Source organism: Schistocerca gregaria, chromosome 8 (genome assembly GCF_023897955.1).
Source record: "Schistocerca gregaria isolate iqSchGreg1 chromosome 8, iqSchGreg1.2, whole genome shotgun sequence".
NCBI lineage: Eukaryota > Metazoa > Arthropoda > Insecta > Orthoptera > Acrididae > Schistocerca > Schistocerca gregaria.
In genome coordinates this window covers 219,360,609-219,381,432 of record NC_064927.1, presented here as the reverse complement: position 1 = coordinate 219,381,432, position 20,824 = coordinate 219,360,609, and the positions used below count along the sequence as shown (strand labels likewise).

Genomic DNA, 20,824 nt, shown 5'->3' with positions numbered 1-20,824 from the left:
TATCAAATCGATTGTGTACGACACAGCTGCGAAACTTGTCGATGACATAATCAATACGTTTCATTCAAAGCAAATGAAATACAAAATCAAATTACAATAAAAACACAACCCCCGAAAGGGGACATTTTATCAACTCTTAATGCCAGCCTTCTTTCTTTCATTTTTCATGGGCATAATTCCTTTAAGATAATGTTTTGAATAATACTAGATTTTTTAAACCTATATACGAACTTACAAAATTTGTCACATCTGCATAGAAAAAAAGTGCAGTAAGGTGAATTTACTGGAAAGACCAGTGAGGAGAAAACTTTGGCAGCTCTGTACGGTTCTACCAACGTACAATTATTGACTATGGCAAAGTAGTGTGACGTATTTCAATATTTTCTTTTTTTGTGGTACTCACCGATACATTATACTTCAAAGCCTTCGCGTAGCATTAAAATAATAATCACAGTGCTCACCGACATTACTGACTGCCCACAATAATACACTTTCTTCGACAGTGAGTTTCGCACGGTTTACAGGAATGTATATAATTAAAATATCTGAAAATAGGCTCTTACAAATTAATTAATTTTTAGTCTCGTACTATTCACGCAAGTTGCCAACAGCTAATTTTAACCCGATTTCGGTGTGGTGCAGTTGGCAATTGACTGACACTTCGGGAGACGCCGCTTGGTTTGTGTGGGAAGGTAAGTTGTGACGTTTATAATCGTCTTTTATTATGCATGCTTAAACAGACTGGAAATTAGTAGATAACATCCAAACTACAGCTGGCTGCCTTGAAGAAAATGCCCTACACGAAGAGAGTGGTTTCATGCCGTGATAAAGGCACCTCACAAGCAGTCGTCAGGGACAGGATTGAATTCTTCTTCGGTTTTACGAATTTAGTGTTTCTGCCTTTCCCAGTGTTAGGTACTGTCAATACTTAGATGGCTTTAATTTTGAAGTCAACTGTGGATTCCCTATCTCACCCATGTTCAGTCCACGCTCTGGCTCCGCCTGTAAGCGACAAAACTTTTATTCAATTTAAATATTCCTTTCTTCGATTTTAACAGTAAACATATACTGTTCAGAAGCCTATTTAGTAGAAGGTATTGTGCCACAGTAGTAATTACCGATTGTAACGTTACCTACGTCCGTGTCGGTTGGCATTTAATTAGGGTTATTATTATTAGTTTTATTGTAATTTACTGTTGCTGTGAAACCATAACGCAGAATGCTGTTCAAACAAAATTACCTTCTTTTGTAACACGTACTGCATTATTTAGTCCTTCAACAAGAGAAAATGCACAATAAAGGTCTTAACGAATTAAAATAGATAATTTCTGGGCACATAACAGTTGGACAGACCACTGAAATACCAAAGATGAAATAAGGCCTGCAGAGTATATTACGTTCTCTCAGAACTATTGATATTGGGAGAGCAAGCCATGAAATTTATATCACCTGGTATGAAAGGTATTACATGCTTTATTAAAGCAAAAGTCTTGTTTGTAAGAAACACATTTTAAATATTTTTGTGACTTTGCATTGAAAAGTTGTAATATTTACATGAAAGTAAGTGAGCAGTAGAATTAAGGATGGAGCAGTTGGTGTTTTTTTTCCAGTCATACAATCATATAAACTTTCATCTCATTCTTGAGCTATTAGCGCAATCAGCCTCAATTGCATGTGTTGACCAAGTTATCTAATAACCTTATCGTCCAGAACACCACCAGACACTCAGCAGTCGTATAACACATCCCTTTCCGCAGTATGTAAGATTTATTGTGCCCTTAAATGACTAAATTTTATGCCGAAATTTTCCAGTGAGTACAACAAGGCTATGTTTGACATCCTGTTGTAAGGCTGGTAATGTATGAGTGTAACATTGTCTGTACACACGGTCGTAATTTAGTTATTACTAGTCTGAGCTACTTCTTATGGTATTTGCACTGTTCTAACAAATACTTGAAATATTAAAAAATTGTGAGAGAGAATGGTTGGCCAATATCTCTGTAATTAACATTTCGATATAATTTAAAATATGTGTTAATATAAACTATATGTTTGTAACAGTTATCTGATAGAACTACTGCTCAAAATCACAACATTGTGTGTAGACCCTATTGACAAAAGAATTTTCATTTATCTCAGCTCTGTTTTTGTATTTGCAGTTTCTGATCATGGCATTAGACTTTGTGATTATAAAAGTGTTAATTTAGAAAACAGTAGCAGTTGGAGATTTATGTTGTTAACTTAATTTCCTGCCCTCCTGCATCTGTGAGCATCCAAAAGCTACTCTTTCAGTTATTGTTAATATTGTTTTCACTCTATCTATTCTGTGTTATCCTGCACATACTAGTGTTAAATTAGACTATATCTGAATAGGCCATGAATTAACAATGGTACCGACTGGTCACTGTGTCATCCTCACCCCACTGGTGTCACTGGATGCATGTGTGGAGGGACTTGAAGTCAGCACACCGCTCTCCCGGCCATATGTCAGATTATGAGATCAGAGCCACTACCTCTTGTATACTGCTTTTGCCATCTCTTTATATAACTTCTCCTCCTCTCCGTCCCCCTCCTCCCCATCTTCATCACAACTGCCTCCACCACCACCACCACCACCATCACCATCACCACCACCACCACCACCACCACCACCACCATCACCATCACCATTTTCTCTTGCCTACTTTCCTGATGTGATAGGCAAAGAAAATACTACTGTATGTGATGTGTAGAGGGAATACTCTTGTGGTGTTGAGTCAAATGGTGTCAGTATTGCTGATGTGAACTTCTCCCAAAACCGAAAAGTTTTTATGGATATAAGACCCGTGCTTTCATTATTCTGCAGAATCAGTATGACAGAGTGCTATATTCATGAGTAGCTGGATACTAGTGCCATGCCAGAAAAACAGGAGAGAAATGATGACAATGCAAGACAGGAAGACCACCTGTGGATGGGACTCCCACCCACGCCAGAATCTAGCAACAGGGCTGACCAAAGTGCAGTGAAGTTTCAACACAATGCTGTCAACACGTCAAGTACGAGCCACAATCCAAATCAAGAAGAAATAGAAAATTTAATACCTAAGCAAAGTCGTTGACGAGTAGTCAGTAGTACGGTGGAGATAGTAACAGATGTTATCAGACTAATTAGATAACTGACTGAGCGGTTGAAGTGTAGCAATATTTATGCTAGCTGCAGGGGACGCTATTGGCCGGAATGTTTGGGTAGCAACACTGTGGCAGGGCTGCACTGACACTGCCCCGTGTTATCTGTCGAGGTCCATTTGATCCAGCGGGCAATCAACTTTCGTGCAGCCCAATACCAGATTAACCACTGCAGTTGCATGTCCACGTATGAGGCACATTCCTGCCCTGTCTATTTATTTTCCATTAAGAGCCAGTTACATGGTAATAGTAAGATAAAGATCACTTTAGAATGCAAGGGGGAAAGATTAATTGAAGAGATGATTCTTGACAATAGAAAGAAAATAAATTAAATTCAGAACAACGTACATCCAAAAATGGGTTAGTGAGCCTGCAGGGGGCAACTTGTACTGGTACATCGCATTACACACTATGTAGCATTTATTTGTTCCGCGTTACAAAAGCTGTTCAAAGTCCCTGCATGGGATGCAATTGAAGCATTCACACATCACATCAAGGATTGCCTCACTCTTTTGAATATTCCAGGCTGTAGGTGAATAGTGTCACAGGCTTCTTGGGCATGCTGTTCAAGTGTCTGCTCACAAACAACTGCTTCAGAACATAACTACACTTTTCAGATAACCTCAAAAGAAAAACATCACACGGTTGGTCTCAATATTATGTAGAACCTGCTGTTCTAGAGGTTGTGTACAAACATAGAGCAGCCTCACAGGTTATTCATTCTTTGTATGGGCCCATGCTTACACAGCCAAAAAATAATGTAAAGGTTTCATGAGTTGGGTGGTGCTTTCTGTCTGGGTAAGTGGCCAACAAAATCCATGTGGTCTTTGCCCATTTCCACATTCCTAACCATAGACAAAAACAATATTGACATACTCCTGAAGTGAATAATAAACCATTGTGTTTCAACTTAGCTGAAATGACGCAACTTTCAACACAGAATAATGTTGTTGTTCATCAGTGCCATTTAGATTGATGGATATGCATTAATTAAGTAATACATTAATATCATGTGATGTGTAATGGATAAAACTTTATGAGGGCTGTCCGTGCTATAACCTCGAATTATATGTTGTTAATATCTGTCATGAGGGGTTATGTGATTTTCTGATGGTGGAATAGCTGATTAGTGTCTTAGTAATTTTTTGTATCATGTAAGAGCTATTAAGTATTTAATGTAACAAACACTGTAACATAGGTGCTAAAGTGCACTCTATCAGTTTTTTTCAGGGACAAACATACATGCACGCAACAAATAATTTCACAATGAGTATTCATTTTCCACTTTTTCCATACTGTGGCATTTTTGCTACTGATGTATACACTCTAGTACTCTGGATGCAAGGAAACAGAAACATTATGAGAAATAGAATGATAGCTTCCAAGCTAACATTGACTGCCTTCTACACTAGAGATCCTTCCATCACACAAAGATTTTGCTTTTACATTCATTGGCTTCCTCAACTACCAACAAAACACTTACCACCCAACCTAACTTAGTCTTTGGGTTATACTACAGGTCAGTCACCGCATACTAGATTTAATATTCGCATTTTTAGGCTCTGCCAACTCACAGACTGATACTCATCTCCCAGTGTAACCTACATCCCAGGTTATGTTACAGATAAGTCTGCCACAATAATGTAGATTTCATCTTTGAAGTTAATCATTAATAATAGTTCAACAGGTATGTGACAGAAGCAGGAAAAAAAAGCTGCCAGTGTGAGTAATTGCTATAATTTTGTCAGTACTACCAAGGTTCATACGTTTTGGGCAAAATCATTAATACACTTCAAGATAAAGCAGTAACACAAATGTCTGTCTGCAGCAAAATCAGAATTTGAACCAAAGGCCCCCACAAAATAAAATTCATTCATATGTAAGGACATGAAGACATATCTACTGAGTGGCTGTTTGTTGATTACAACATGCTGTGGTCCCAATGACTGTCTCCAACTTCACATGGAGATGTCCTACGTGTGTCTTCATACCATGAACAAACAATGTGCATGAATAGCTCTTTGTCAAGTTTAGCGCTTAATGTAATATACCAGTACTAATTGCTTTAGTGCAGACTCACCATCAATTTCTGGAAATTTGAGCCTTTTTGTTCCTTTTCTTGTTTGGAATCACCACCAGAAATTTGCCTACGTAGTACTCAGTCTGTATTTTTAAGTGACTAGAGCTTTAATGATGTTATAAAAGATCTTGTTTGTACAAGGAAACATCATACAAATTTTGTTTACTCCAACATGTATCTTTCTTTTTCATCATATGCCACTGTCCTAGCATAATGTTGCTGTATTTGCAGATAATTCAGTCATAACACTTCAGCTAGTAGAAAAACTATTCAATTTGCAGACACTTGCGACATGCACAAAATATAAAAATCATTTATACCAGCCTTGGTAGCTACACATGAGAGTCTGAGGTGTTTAGAGTGGTGATGAAGCTGTCACATTGCAGATGGACTCAGTTCCTCACAGTACCACTCAGTGGAACTTGGCAGCATGGCATAAAAAGACTCCCAGATGAAAATGGCACCTTTATGTAGTTTTTGTTGCCACTTCTGGTACACTCGGATTTTCTTATAGGTTTACTAGAAATGAAACTGCTGAATGAGGCTGCTGCTGTCATTTATAAAGTACTTGAATAGTATGGCCAGTGACCATGGAGCATGGCATCTTCTGTTGCCTCGCCATTGTCACTCCTGCACATGACAGAACGGTGACACTGATGTAGTTGGTTGGCAGGTTTACTTCTGTGGGAGGTAGAGGTAAAAGTGTGACTTATTTAAGTTGTACGGTGAAATGAGAGGAGTACTGAAAACTGGTTCATAGACCTGCTGCTGGATCGCATTGTATAAAACTCTCAATATTTACTTGAGGCAGCTATTGTGTAATCAGGTAGTCACTGCTGGTAAGTAGCCACATTGGGCTGTCTTTCTTGTATAAACATTGCCACAGATTGTATCATATTGTGGACTGTGCAGGTAATTTTTGGGGTTATGTATTTACGTGCCTAAGCAATACTGGCCATGTCAAGATGTGACACTGTTACATTAGGTTCGTGTGAGCAGTTGCCAGCGGGCTCATGCGCATGCACAGAACTGAATTTGCATATGAGCAGTGTCTTCCTCCCGCTTCTGGCTATTTGAAGCGTGGCTGTTTGCTGTATGAGCAGTAGCAGCAAGTAGCCAGATGCTAACCGGAAAATTTTTTCTGGCACGCCCAAGCTGGCAGATTTGCGCATGCGCAGAGCAAGCTGAGTTATAGTGGGGGGGGTGGGGGGGATCCTTCCCCACATGACCTGTGCATATCTTTTGTGTCTTTGAAATATTGCTGCTGTCTTCGTTTGCAGCTCCCACGTCAAATGAAATCAAAATAGATTCCTGTCGCCGGGAGCCATCAAGTGAATTAATATACATTATCATAACCATGAAAGACCAAAATAAGTTAGTAGTTTCAATTTTCTGATTTTATGTTATTTCCACGTGATTAGTAATCAACCATTAATGTCTTAATGAAGCTATTTCTGTCTGTTTTGTAGAGAAATTTGCTTCTATTAATTTTTTCTGCTGAGGCACTTAGTTTATTTGGAACGAAGTGTTTCATTTCACACTATTGGCTACTTTCAACTTCGTTCAATTTCAAGTGCAAATTTTCATTTTCTGGGATGAATGACATTATACCGTAATACAGAACCAAACATGAGAATAAAGTACTGGACTTCCTAGAAAATTGGTACCACGAAAACCACATGAAAAGCTGAATATCAGGTACTTCAGAGTTGATCTGGACATAGAAATGTGCAATTAGAGCAGAATGAAGCATTTTACTGTGGTTTATGAAATTCCCATGCTGGCTGGAGTAGTCTCTGATGTCCTGTTCCTTTTATGACACTGTAAGATCTCTTAATGCTATATACGTATGAACATACATAAATGATTATGTAAATAAAATAGAAAGAAACTTCCACATGGGAAAAATATATTAAAAACAAAGATTCCAAGACTTACCAAGTGGGAAAGTGCCGGTAGATAGGCGCAATGAATAAAACACACAAACACACACACAGAATTTCGAGCTTTCGCAACCGGCGGCTGCTTCGTCAGGCAAGAGGGAAGGAAAAGGAAAGATGAAAGGATGTGGGTTTTAAGGGAGAGGGTAAGGAGTCATTCCAATCCCAGGAGCAGAAAGACTTACCTTAGGGGGAAAAAAGGATAGGTATGTAGCCGCGCGTGCGCGCCCACACACACACACACACACACACACACACACACACACACACACACACACACACACACACACACACACACACACACACACACACACAAGCAGACATGTCTGCTTGTGTCTGTGTATGTATGGATGGATATGTGTGCGAGTGTGTGTGTGTGCGCGAGTGTACACCTGTCCTTTTTTTCCCCGTAAGGTAAGTCTTTCCGCTCCCGGGATTGGAATGACTCCTTACCCTCTCCCTTAAAACCCACATCCTTTCATCTTTCCTTTTCCTTCCCTCTTTCCTGACGAAGCAGTCGCCGGTTGCGAAAGCTCGAAATTCTGTGTGTGCGTTTGTGTGTTTTATTCATTGTGCCTATCTACCAGTGCTTTCCCACTTGGTAAGTCTTGGAATCTTTGTTTTTAATATATTTTGAACATATATAAACATTTACTTGAAGCTGACTAAGTAGACAAATTTGGTCAGTAGTTTTGAACTAAGTATTTTGTTTCAAATATAATGACAGCTGTGGCAGAATTTTGCAAATCTGCCTTCTGTGAAAGTGTTTATCGATCACAAGGCACTTGTCTAGTACTTCCTCTAGGCCTGAAGTTATTTCTTAAATTGTAGACTGGCAGCATACCATGTTTTATCATTTTAACTCCGCACCTGTCTTGATATTTAAATCTAGAGTAGAATATAAACTGTCAGTTGTACAGTTTCTTTGCCTCGCAGACAACCTTGTTAATTTTTTGCACATTTTGAAATAGTCATGAAATTTATTGTCCTTGATTCCATTGTAAGCTACACAAGAAAATGTTTCTTCTCTTTTTTTCCCTTAAGAAATTTGTATTCCATCCTAGTAGCTTTTTGCAGTGCTGTGTGGATGTAAACCTGTTGGAAATGCTACATAACAATTTTGCAGAGTACGAATTTAAAAAACAATCTGTCAAATTCACCCCATAGCACAGTACTTTGAGCTGTGGAGTCTAATTTTGAAATGGTGTTTTGCCAAGAACTGCTTCCTTATTTGCATCCTTTATTTGGGTGGGATATGATAAAACAATTGCTCCAAGTACAACTCTGAATGTCCCCTCAATGACATGCCGCAGGGCTGCACATGGTCATCTACATCTACATCTACATCTACATGATTACTCTGCAATTCACATTTAAGTGCTTGGCAGAGGGTTCATCAAACCACAATCATACTACCTCTCTACCATTCCACTCCCGAACAGTGTGCGGGAAAAACGAACACCTAAACCTTTCTGTTCAAGCTCTGATTTCTCTTATTTTATGTTGATGATCATTCCTACCTATGTAGGTTGGGCTCAACAAAATATTTTCGCGTTCAGAAGAGAAAGTTGGTGACTGAAATTTCGTAAATAGATCTCGCCGCGACAAAAAACGTCTTTGCTTTAATGACTTCCATCCCAACTCGTGTATCATATCTGCCACCCTTTCTCCCCTATTACGTGATAATACAAAACGAGCTGCCCTTTTTTGCACCCTTTCGATGTCCTCCGTGAGTCCCACCTGCTAAGGATCCCACACAGCGCAGCAATATTCTAACAGAGGACGAACGAGTGTAGTGTGAGCTGTCTCTTTAGTGGTCTTGTTGCATCTTCTAAGTGTCCTGCCAATGAAATGCAACCTTAGGCTCACCTTCCCCACAATATTATCTACGTGGTCTTTCCAACTGAAGTTGTTCGTAATTTTAACAGCCAGGTACTTAGTTGAATTGACAGCCTTGAGGATTGTACTATTTATTGAGTAATCGAATTCCAACAGATTTCTTTTGGAAATCATGTGGATCACCTCACACTTTTAGTTATTTAGCATCAACTGCCACCTGCCACACCATACAGCAATCTTTTCTAAATCACTTTGCAACTGATACTGGTCTTCGGATGTCCTTACTAGACGGTAAATTACAGCATCATCTGCGAACAACCTAAGAGAACTGCTCAGATTGTCACCCAGGTCATTTATATAGATCAGGAACAGCAGAGGTCCCAGGACGCTTCCCTGGGGAACACCTAATATCACTTGTTTTACTCGATGATCTGCCGTCTATTACTGCGAACTGCGACCTTCCTGACAGGAAATCGAATCCAGTCGCACAACTGAGACGATGCCCCATAGGTCCGCAGCTTGATTAAAAGTCGCTTGTGAGGAACGGTGTCAAAAGCTTTCCAGAAATCTAGATATACGGAATCAACTTGAGATCCCCTGTCGATAGCGTCCATTACTTTGTGCGAGTAAAGAGCTAGCTGCGTTGCACAAGAACAATGTTTTCTGAAACCATGCTGATTAGGTATCAATAGATCGTTCCCTTTGAGGTGATTCATAATGTTTGAATACAGTATATGCTCCAAAACCCTACTGCAAATCAACGCCAACGATATAGGTCTGTAGTTCAATGGATTACTCCTCCTACCCTTCTTAAACACTGGTGCGACATGTGCAATTTTCCAATCTGTAGGTACAGATCTGTCGGTGAGCGAGTGGTTGTATATGATGCCCCACCACGAAATAATTCCACCAGAAATTCGACGAAAAGCGTATGAGCAGAGCAAGCACTAAGGACGGGCTGCCTACATCGTCGTAGCTGCGCATGCGCAGTACAGCCTGTTGCCTGGCGTTGTCTGGTAACTGTTCAAACGAACTTATTGCAACTAATCTCCATATTAAATTGGTTATGCCCTGTGACTTCCCAAATCATACCATTTCACTATTCTCATTGTGACATCTGATCTGTGCTCATCACAGCCTTGCAATTGTCAGAGCTTGTGAAGAAAAGTTGAGTGACCTGTAGGAGCATTTATTTGATATCTCAGATGGTCTGCAACTTTTGTCTGGTATTTTAGCCATGACCACTACCAAACTGTCAGTCAAATCACGGCCGTTCCTTGTTGTTGACAATGCCATGTAATGTAACAGAAGGAGTTGCTTACTTGTTACTCCAGATGAGTCCTATAATCTGATGCATGGATGATATGAATTGTTGGTTAAAGCAGTTCGAGGCTCGGGAAGGGTTTGCATTGTAGCCGGTTCCAAACAACAGTTGCAGTATGCTCATACAAGTGCTTTGCGCTTGGAGAAAGTGTGTATCCTGCAAATTCCATCTCTTGCTTGTGTAGAATGTTTTGCTTACCACCACCATCAGCAATGACAGATCGCAACTAATGGAAGACAAATTCACTCAGTCTCTCCACAATCACTTCTAATGCTCACATTGTCTACAACGTTCACAGTAGGGTGCACAGAACACTACTTCACGCTCATTGGCAGTCAGAGAATGCATGATGTAGATGCACAAAACGAGCCTAAACTCAACCACCACCGTTCATGACTCCTACTATAGTTTGTCCGGTGCTGGAGTCCACATGTGGGAACTATATCCCCAGCTCTTATTTGGTTTCTAATTACATTTCTTTTTATTGTAGTGTATCATTCACTTACCATATGTTGTTTGCATTTGCTCTTTGTTGTTAATTTTCTATTTCCTTCCATTCAGACTTTCATTGCTGCAATCGCAACACCTCCCCACATTTACCTTTATGGAATAAGTTTATGAAGTTCTAAATGCTAGAGTTTCAACAGTATTTTGACATTTATGTGGCAGCCTTACCCAGTTGTTGTTTCAGTAGTAAGCAGATACCCTTGTTACTTTATTTTTTCTTAATTTAGTGCCACATTGTCTTTTTTAGGACAGATAGTTAATTTTGTGTGTTAATGGTGATGTAGTTAAGAAGCGTATTCAAAGTCTGATTTGTGTTTTTTGCTCGGAGTAATGATTTTAATTTATTTACAGGACTGTTTCTGGTATGGATCCACTCGATGATTTCACAGTAAGTCTACTTCTTGTATTTTACAGTTCCCCAGCTTTACAAACAAATTACGAATTTGCTTGGAGAAATGCGTGGCAAACACTGTGCTGTCTTACAATATATATTTATTCACAGCTTGTTTCGATCATTGACTGCCTTCACAGTGGTAAAATATTCTGACAACTTCACATGTTGTACATGCTATTTAACCAGAAAAGATGCTGTAGCTGACTTGCAAACATCAGACAAAAAGAAAACATAAAAATGAAACCATGTGTCAGAGGTAAGGAGCCTAAAAGACTGTTTTGGCACTTACTGCTAAAACATGGTTTCATTTTTGCTGTTGACCTGAAATTTTTTTGAAAAATACTGATTGAAACCATTTGCATCTCATTCCGTAGATTCATAGTGAAGAGGTCTACAAGGAACTAGAATGTCATAGAACAAAAATATGTGAGACATATTTACAAAAAATCACATTTGTGCTGTATTTCAGTTTAACATAATAAAATCTGATCCATTGAATTTGGTCTGTTTTAAAGCTGTAGTGACAGAAGGCACTTATTTTGAACCATGATTTATCTAGACTTAATAAGGAGTTTTCTTTGTTCCTTAGGTCCATAGTGAATAGGAACTTTTTAATGATTCCATGATGCCTGAAGCAGTTAATTTTTTTTAAATTTTTGTACCATTGTGAAGTGTGTCTTCGGCTGTTTTCAAGTATCCAGATAAAGATTTTTTTATAAAGCAATACTAGATCCTCAGTACATCATGTTAGTTAAAAGTTTAAAGCCATAATTAAACAGAATACGGGCTACACCAGCTATAAGCATATATTGGCAATTCAACAGGACGTGTTGTTAAGAAAAGCAGCATACTGCATACTTACAAAGACGATAAAACATGTAATATGTCTTAATATGTCTAATAATGTGCATACGGACTAAGTAGGTTATTAAGCTATCTTAATCCTAAGAGGTTATTGTGTTAATGCATAGGTGTAAAACATGAACAAATTGAATTATTTTATTGTAAGTGCTGCAGTTTGAATGTCATTAAAGTAATCCACTGTTCGTAGCAGTATGTGTTTGCTAAAGACACAAGCATACTAATCATAGGCCCAAAGTCAACCTCAGCAGGCACAGCTCAGATAATAGCTAACAGCCCTCCGAGTGGTGTACTTTTATCAGTTTAAACCCTTATCCCACAAAGACTCATATTATACAATTTCAGGCCAACAATAATGCCTAGTTTAGCACAAAAATTAGACATTAATAGTCAGACACTAAATGAAACATGCTGTATTAAAATCTTAGTGTCCAGCTGAATAACAAGTTAAAATGAAGTCAGCAGATCGCTAATCAAGAATCTCCAACCTAGTCAAGAAGCACTGTTCTAATCAAGAAGATCTGTTCAATGTTTTGTGCTCTTAGAATTATCTCATTGCATTTGCTTATTTTGCATATTTTCATTCCCTGTTGTCTTCTGGGTCAGCGCACCTGAAGTATATAAAGTGTTTATTTAGCCAAAGTGAGCAGAAAGAATATTGTGTAAAAAGGTAATTGTACATTTTGCTGAACCATTTTCAAGTATCTAGGAATTCTTACATTCACTTCCAAATATAAATACCTCTCAATGGGTTTTGTTCCTGATAATAAAAATTACTTTTTTCAACTGTGAGCCATTCAGTTACAACACAAAAAAATAATTTTCTTGTAGACTTTGCCTCTTTGTTCAGGGTCCAGAATGGATTTAACTACTCCAGTGGGAAAAATTTCAGCAAACTCCCGTCTAAGATAAAGCAAGACATTGGGATTCCCTACCAATCCAAAAGAAAATTAATTAAAAACATGTCTCATTAGCTACTCTTTGTATGAATTATTGAGTACTTAGATTCAGTAGTTGAAAAGTTATGTTGGCAGGGTTAACAAAGATTCTGGAAATCAGGGAATTTCAAACACCTTAGAGAAATCAGGGAAATTTGAAGGAAAAAAAAACTGGAAGAATCTCATTTTTGTCACAGTAGATGAAATGGGTTATTTACTGAGGTGTCATGCATCATTGTTAGCTGGGTGCAGACTGAATTCGTGCACCACTTCCCTACTTCCTCATTCCTACTGCTTTCCCCCTTCCTACTATTCCCCTCAGCTTGCAGTCAGTGCTGCCGCCACTTCTTGCTGCTAGCATAGCAGTTGATGGTGAGAGACAGGGGGGCATGAGTAGTAGTTTGTTTGGCTCTGATTCTCAGAGACTGTAGACACAGCAGCCACAGATGGCGGTCATGTGTTCGTGAGTTGCACCTAAGTGTATGTGTGTGTGCTCTCATTTTCTGACAAAAGCTATGGCTGAAAATTTAGTTGTGAGTAAGATTGTCTTTTCTGCATGCCTGTCTTTACGATGCGTTGCTACCTATCCTCATTATTATTGATTCTCAGAGTATTTGAACAAGTTATCTGTTGCATGGTCTCATTTCATCAACACACTGTCTGTGGCCCAAGAATAGCTGAAATGTATTTCCATGACAGGCCAAAACCAAAGGCCATTTCTGCGGGTATATGTAATGGATTGAGCCTGCTGATCTGAAGCCATTTAGTTCCTACTAATGTGTAGGCCCTGCTTGTCAGATCTAGTCTCACCGATCTGCTCGCAGGCCAGGTCTGTTTGTGTGTGGCGTAATGCAGCGGATTTTCATGGTTTATCCATGGACCCAGGACTGTGGTGTTCCTCAGCAGGCCAGAGACTATGAGAGATGGAGTTCAGGAATTGCAACTGTTTCACCACAAGCACATTATACAGTGTGGTGTTTTATACACATTTTATTTGTTCTAGTACATTTTGGCACTTCAAAAGTAGTTTATATGTTAGAAAGTATGGACCATAAGAAGAAGAAAATTGTGTCAGTCGCTGGCAGTTTGTATGCTATGTACCCATATATTTCTTGAAAAAGAAATCACACAATACCTGTAAAATTATAAATGTCAACACATTGGATAATAACTGACAGTAACAAACATAGTAGAACTGACATTTTATCAGTGGTCATCTACAGCATTGGTTTACACAATTCTTCCCTGCCTTATACACCTCTCTCAAGAGACCTACTTATCTCTGAGGTTATATCTGAAATTGGTGAAGATATTTTAAATCTGTCTTGTGACTCCAAGGAAATACATATTTTTGTCATAAAATGTGTGTCATTTTATTTAAATAAAATAACATCAGTGGTCTTAATGAAACACTTATACCATTTGGCATGCTTCCTCCAGTTCATTACAAAAGATGTTATGTAGGTATTTAAGATTTTTGCCTACATCAGGAAACACTATCTGGTTGCAAGTTTTTTTTAGAAATATTTCCTCATTTGCGCTATTATTTTTTGTGCTACAGCTGCAAAGACAGGTTGTCAACTTACGTCTTAATTTACCCTAGAGATCTCAAAATTTGTCAGGGAAAAATGCTGAAACTTACCAGGTAATCAGGGAAATATCTGGGGATTTCACTTGGGGCAACCCTGGTTAACCTCATTGCAAGTACCATTGTTCATTGTAGAGTTGCATGATAGGCGGTAATTTACTGTAACTATTTTCTGTAAAAAATATTATTGTAATCTAGTAAGTATTATGCTACTGCCAGAATTACACTTCTACAGCTGTAAATTACAATATCCCAAGAATGTCTAGTAACAAAGTTTCAAGAATCAGCTTTAAATGATGACTATAGGAATACACTACAATCCTCTATGTATCACTCACATAGGGATCATGAGGATAGGGTTATAATAATTACAGCAGACACAGAGGCATTCAAACAACCATTCTTACTGTGTTCCATACGTAACTGTAATGGGGAGAAACCCTAATTACCAGTACAATGGGATGTAACCTGCCACACACTTCATAGTGGTTTGCAGAATATAGATGTAGATTTAGATATTGTTGAGGCTTGTAAAGCTTTTAGGGTCTCAGTAAATAAATGAAGATGGTTGGAATATTTCATGACCTAACAAAATTATTTGACTATGTCTGTCACCAAATAGTTCTACACAGATCTACATACCGAGGTATATAGATGGTGCAGCAGACAAGTAGCTGTACTGTTCTAACAGAAACTAGGAAGTTTTATTGATAGTCAAGAAGGTATCTTAGCATCATCAAAATGGGTACCATCACATGTGGAGTGCTTCAGGTCTCAGTTCTGGACTCCTACTTTTAATTACGTTTATTAATACTCTTCTTGTTTGTTCAAAATTTTGTAGATTGGTCATCTTCATTGATGACTGTGTGGTACTGACTGATAATTCATTAGGCAAACTTGAAATGTCAGTTAATAAAGTATTAGAGATGTTGTGAGCTAGTATAACATAAGTGATCTTTCGTTTAATTATTGTGAAACAAGCGTAACAGTACAACACCACTGGCTGGAGTGGCCGAGCGGTTCTAGGTGCTACAGTCTGGAACTGCGCGACCGCTGCGGTCGCAGGTTCGAACCCTGCCTTGGGCATGGGTGTGTGTGATGTCCTTAGGTTAGTTAGGTTTAAGTAGTTCTAAGTTCTAGGTGACTGATGACCTCAGAAGTTAAGTCCCATAGTGCTCAGAGCCATTTTGGAAGTAAAACACCCTTCTTACACTTTTCAGTGGCCTGACCCAAAAGAAGTGTAAAATACAGGGAAGCATACGAAGCACAACAAGCTGTAGATTTCATGCCTGTTATTTTCTGTTTGCTGTAGTGTTCAATCAGTATTGTTTTTCAAGTTTTACTTTAATTTTATAATGTGTGTGTGTGTGTGTGTGTGTGTGTGTGTCACAGCATTCAACCACTGCCTTTGTTATTGCAAAGGCAGTGGCTGAGTGCTAACACATACAAACATGCATTTTCTTCTTCATTCCTATCGTGTCCAGTGGTGTAAATAAAACACAGAAACAAAATTCTTTCATGTAAAATATAATCTTTTGAGAAAAAGATGTTTATGTTCTACTGTGAGACTTATTATTGATAATCTTTATAAAATTACAGTAAATAAAACTTGTAACATAGTATTGGTTAAAACACTAAAGCTGGCAGTAGTGAGTAGAGAGCAATATGCACAAAATCTACAGCTTGTTGTTGATAAGGACGGCACTCGATTCAGGGAAGTCTTGGGTGAGGAAGAGGACAAAATTGTCGTCATGTTACGGAGCATCTTGAGGACAAATATTTACATTTGGAGTCAGGCTGTAACAACCTAAGACCGCACATCTAGTACAAATTAGCGTGTTTCATGTGAAAGAAACAGTGATTTGTGAAAGCCGATTGTAGAGACAGCCATATTCAAATGTGGTGTTTATCTGTATAAATGACTGCAATTAATTTAAAGCTGTTGTAATGCAACACACAGATCAGAAGGAAGGTGGCTAATAGAGTCACCCTCGTCAGATAGTGATTATCATTAAGGCAGTGACTCGGAATACTTTCCCCCCCATTCCAAACACTGTGAATCTATAATACAGGTGGCCATGACCCAACATGCCGACAATGAAAATCTGGTTACTGTACTAATGCTACATTAGTACTTTGCAAATAGTCTGCATTTTCTTCTTTGTTCCAAGGCTGACTTTGGGCAGGAATAAGATGCACTTTTTTCAGAAATCTGTATGAAAATCAGTGTTAAATGTTGTGAAAAAATCAGAGAAAACTTAAAATGCAGGAAATGTTGTAACACAGAATCATTAATGACAGGAAATATTTTTATTGAGAGAATAGAACTTCTTTTGGGACCAACAAAAATGAACATAAAGAAATAGGGTAATGTAAAATACGGGAACATAAAAATGGGATTTTACTGCATTCAGTTTAACATAATCTCTCTAAAGATGAAGAAATAGGGAAAGAAAGCTAGATAACCCACAGGTGGTACATATTCATATCAAAGTAAAATGATAAAATTACACCCTGCACATGTGCAAAAAACTGTGTTCTGCAGCTTAAGCTTTATGCATTGTTTTCTTTTTTAGAAATTTGGAAATTATAAGCTCAGCTTCTTATGGTTATTTTCATACCATATAATCGTATTTTTGGGAAATCAGCTGCAGTAGGACAGAGGTAGGAGGAGGAAGAAATTAATATGATGTGGTAGCTGCCAACTGGAAAATGTGTTGTGCAGTTGAAGTCAATTCACAAGCTACTAATATGATAAAATATTTGATCTTTTGCACTGGTGTAGCAGACTTGTAAGACTACTTGCAAAGGGGCTGGTGTCCTGTAAGTATTTCATTACTGCTGACCATGGAGGATATAAGATTAACATCAACAAAAGCAAAACGAGGATAATGGAATGTACTCGAATTAAGTCGGGTGATGCTAATGGAATTAGATTAGGAAATGAGACACTTAAAGTAGTAAAGGAGTTTTGCTATTTGGGGAGCAAAATAACTGATGATGGTCGAAGTAGAGAGGATATAAAAGGTAGACTGGCAATGGCTAGGAAAGCGTTTCTGAAGAAGAGAAATTTATTAACATCGAGCATAGATTTAAGTGTCAGGATGTTGCTTTTGAAAGTATTTGTATGGAGTGTAGCCATGTATGGAAGTGAAACGTGGACAATAAATAGTTTGGGCAAGAAGAGAATAGTAGCTTTCGAAATGTGGTGCTACTGAAGAATATTGAAGATTAGGTGGGTAGACCACGTAACTAATGAGGAGGTATTGAATAGGATTGGGGGAAGAGAAGTTTGTGGCACAACTTGACCAGAAGAAGGGATCGGTTGGTAGGACATGTTCTGAGGCATCAAGGGATCACCTATTTAGTATTGGAGTTCAGTATGGAGGGTAAAAATCTTAGAGGGAGACCAAGAGATGAATACACTAAGCAGATTCAGAAGGATGTAGGTTGCAGTAGGTACTGGGAGATGAAGGAGCTTGCACAGGATAGATTAGCATGGAGCTGCATCAAACCAGTCTCAGGACTGAAGACCACAACAACAACAACAACAATGCCCATGTTGTGCAAAGATTAGTTAGGTCCTCCATACCACAAATACTGAACACAATAATAAGAAAATTTTCATGGAGCAACAGTTACTTGATGTGTATTACAGAATTTAGACAACAGTAAAGTCTTGGGCTGCCAGAACTATATTTGTTTTTTATATCAGCACCTACCTGTGGGTAAAGTATGCTCTGACCTTGATTAAAACATTACAAGGAGCATGTGCACGTGTGTGAACACACACACACACACACACACACACACACACACACACACACATACACACACACACACACACACAGGTGCAGCTAGTCACCATAGTGATTACTTTATGAAGAGCCTAAACCAAGTGGGAACAATTGTGTATTCTACAAGGGAGAATAGTGACGGGGAGCCTGACTTCATGGAAGCACCTCACATGAGGGCGGTGGTTTCATAAACTTGTGGTTTGAATTTTCTGTTGAGCGAGATTCCCACCACCTGGCTCCAGTGCCAACACAAGGGAGGGTGGCCTGCAGGAACTGCACACGACTCTTCCCTAGCATATGTCAATGGTGGGCATCCTCTTCAGATTGCAAAATGTGGCCAAGTAGTGCCAAAGGCAGAAACAACTACAGTACTCGGGGTCCCTGGTGCCATGCTGTCAGCCATGGAGTTGATTTGTCCACTTAACAGCCAAAATTGGCACCCCTTTTTTCCAGCCTGAGACTTCCGAGGCAGCTTCCTGCCCTTATTCACAACATTACTGTTTACTCAAATGAATATGCTATTAATGTGTGTCTATATGAAGTGGTAGTAGAACTGGAGGACTAACTGATCTTGCTATTCACAACTAACATTTTTAATTGGCTGATTAATTTCAATATTTAAGTAATAACTTCTCCAAGAAAGGTCAGCAGATGCTACTTTGCATCCGTTTTAATAATGAAGTGTTTCACAACCACTGGCTCAAAAAGTGCTACACACAAAGTCATAAGAAGCACAGCTGGATTCCACCCTAAACCCACATGCAGAAATCCATTCCATGATGTATATTATCCATGATGTGTTTCATAAAGAAAATTGGTCCATCTTTAAATCTAAAGCCGCATACATACTGCCTCTGGAAACGTGTTTCTGTTGGAAACATTGTTTCCTACAGTGTTTCACAACTTTTTCGGACTTTGTTTCTGGTCTCTGTTTCTGTTCACACTGGCAGCAAACATTTCTCATTGTGTATTCACATTATCTGCAACACTGTTTGTCATATTGCCTTTGTGTCATATTGCTGCTGTATCATTTTGAGTTACAAGGGAATTGTAATTATATGTGGTGCTGCACTGTTAATTCTGGAAGTCGTCATCAATGGGCAAAAACATACTACAGAAGAACGGGCAGGAATAACTTGCTACTGAGGGTGAATATGGAAATGGCCTGTAGTTTTCTGTGACTTCACTCAGAGATCATCTACTGATTTTGAATTTCTGGGAAATATGATGGCATCATTTGTTTCAAAAAAAAATAAACAAATTTCAGGAAGGCAATTACAGTTAACCAAAGACTTGCTGTTACTCTTTATTTTTTGGCCGACAGGAATCAACACTATTCGTTCGCGACCCTGACACATCCACACCCAGTGATAACTTCAAACTCTCAAAATAGTCTATTTGTTCTTTTATCACATCATTGAGCTTTGCCACAGCTTTTGCTCATCACACCTGGGGCAGGTTCCAGAGATAGATTTCACATATTGGCCATATTTGCTGTCTTAGTCACCAAACTCCCCCTCATTTTATTTAATAAATGAGAAACAACATTATAGGTCCCACTCTCTTGCATTCCACCCACACATCTTAATTTTCTCTGAGAGGAGTCAATATAGAAATGCCACCGACGTCCTCTTTGTCATTGTTTCCTCCCTGTGGCAAGTCTTTTAAACCTAAAAGCAAATTTCTTGCAGATGGCAATGCCAGAAAATGACTGGCATGAAATAGCAAGTGTGTTCTCACACTCCTCCCATTGTGAGGGAGCAATTGATGGGAAGCATGTAGTCCTATAGTGCCCTGTTGCTAGTGGGAGTGAATTTTACAATTACAATAGGGCATTTAGCATTGTGCTGCTTGCTGTCACTGACACCAGCTGCAACTTTTTGTACACGGATATTGGTTGCAAAGGAAGAATTTCAAATGGCAGTGTATTCAAGAATGCAATCATAAGTGAACTGATTCACAAAAATAAATGGAATTTGCTACAAGCGCAGTGCTTGCTTCAGAGCAGATGACATTTTTCGATTACAGAAAACATTATGAAACCATATCCAGAAAGGCATGTTCTAGGTTCAAAAGGAAGAATTTTTGATTACTGATTGTCTTAGGCTAGAATGGTTGTGGAGAACACATTTGGCATTATGCCTTTGGTTGTTTTTGTCCATTCCAAAACCCTATGTTGCCACAACCAGAGGAAGCGTGAACTGTCGCCCTTAGATACATGTGTCTCCACAGTTTTTTAAGGTGAAATCCTGGAGCAAGGAACCAATATAGCCCACAGGAAAGCTTCAATTCCTCATACAGAAACAGAAACGGGTGAGATAATCCCAGGTACATGAAGACAAGATGACACTGCATCGATTTTTACTACTCTCCAGCCTATAGCATGAAAAT

At 38.7% G+C, this 20,824-nt stretch overlaps 1 protein-coding gene across 2 annotated transcripts in view; it reads left to right on the top strand.

Annotated features, from left to right (window-relative positions):
• Window positions 1-412: 412 nt before the first annotated feature.
• The window catches only part of LOC126284682 (cellular tumor antigen p53-like), an 81,271-nt gene continuing 60,859 nt past the window's right edge, over window positions 413-20,824 (top strand). The window contains exons 1-2 of one of the 2 annotated variants that reach the window (XM_049983802.1): window positions 413-692; window positions 11,207-11,243. In XM_049983802.1, the coding sequence (XP_049839759.1) occupies window positions 11,220-11,243 (24 nt within the window). In that variant the 5' untranslated portion in view covers window positions 413-692; window positions 11,207-11,219. The remainder of the gene's footprint in view (window positions 693-11,206; window positions 11,244-20,824) is intronic. The other variant, XM_049983803.1, reaches the window with a different exon arrangement.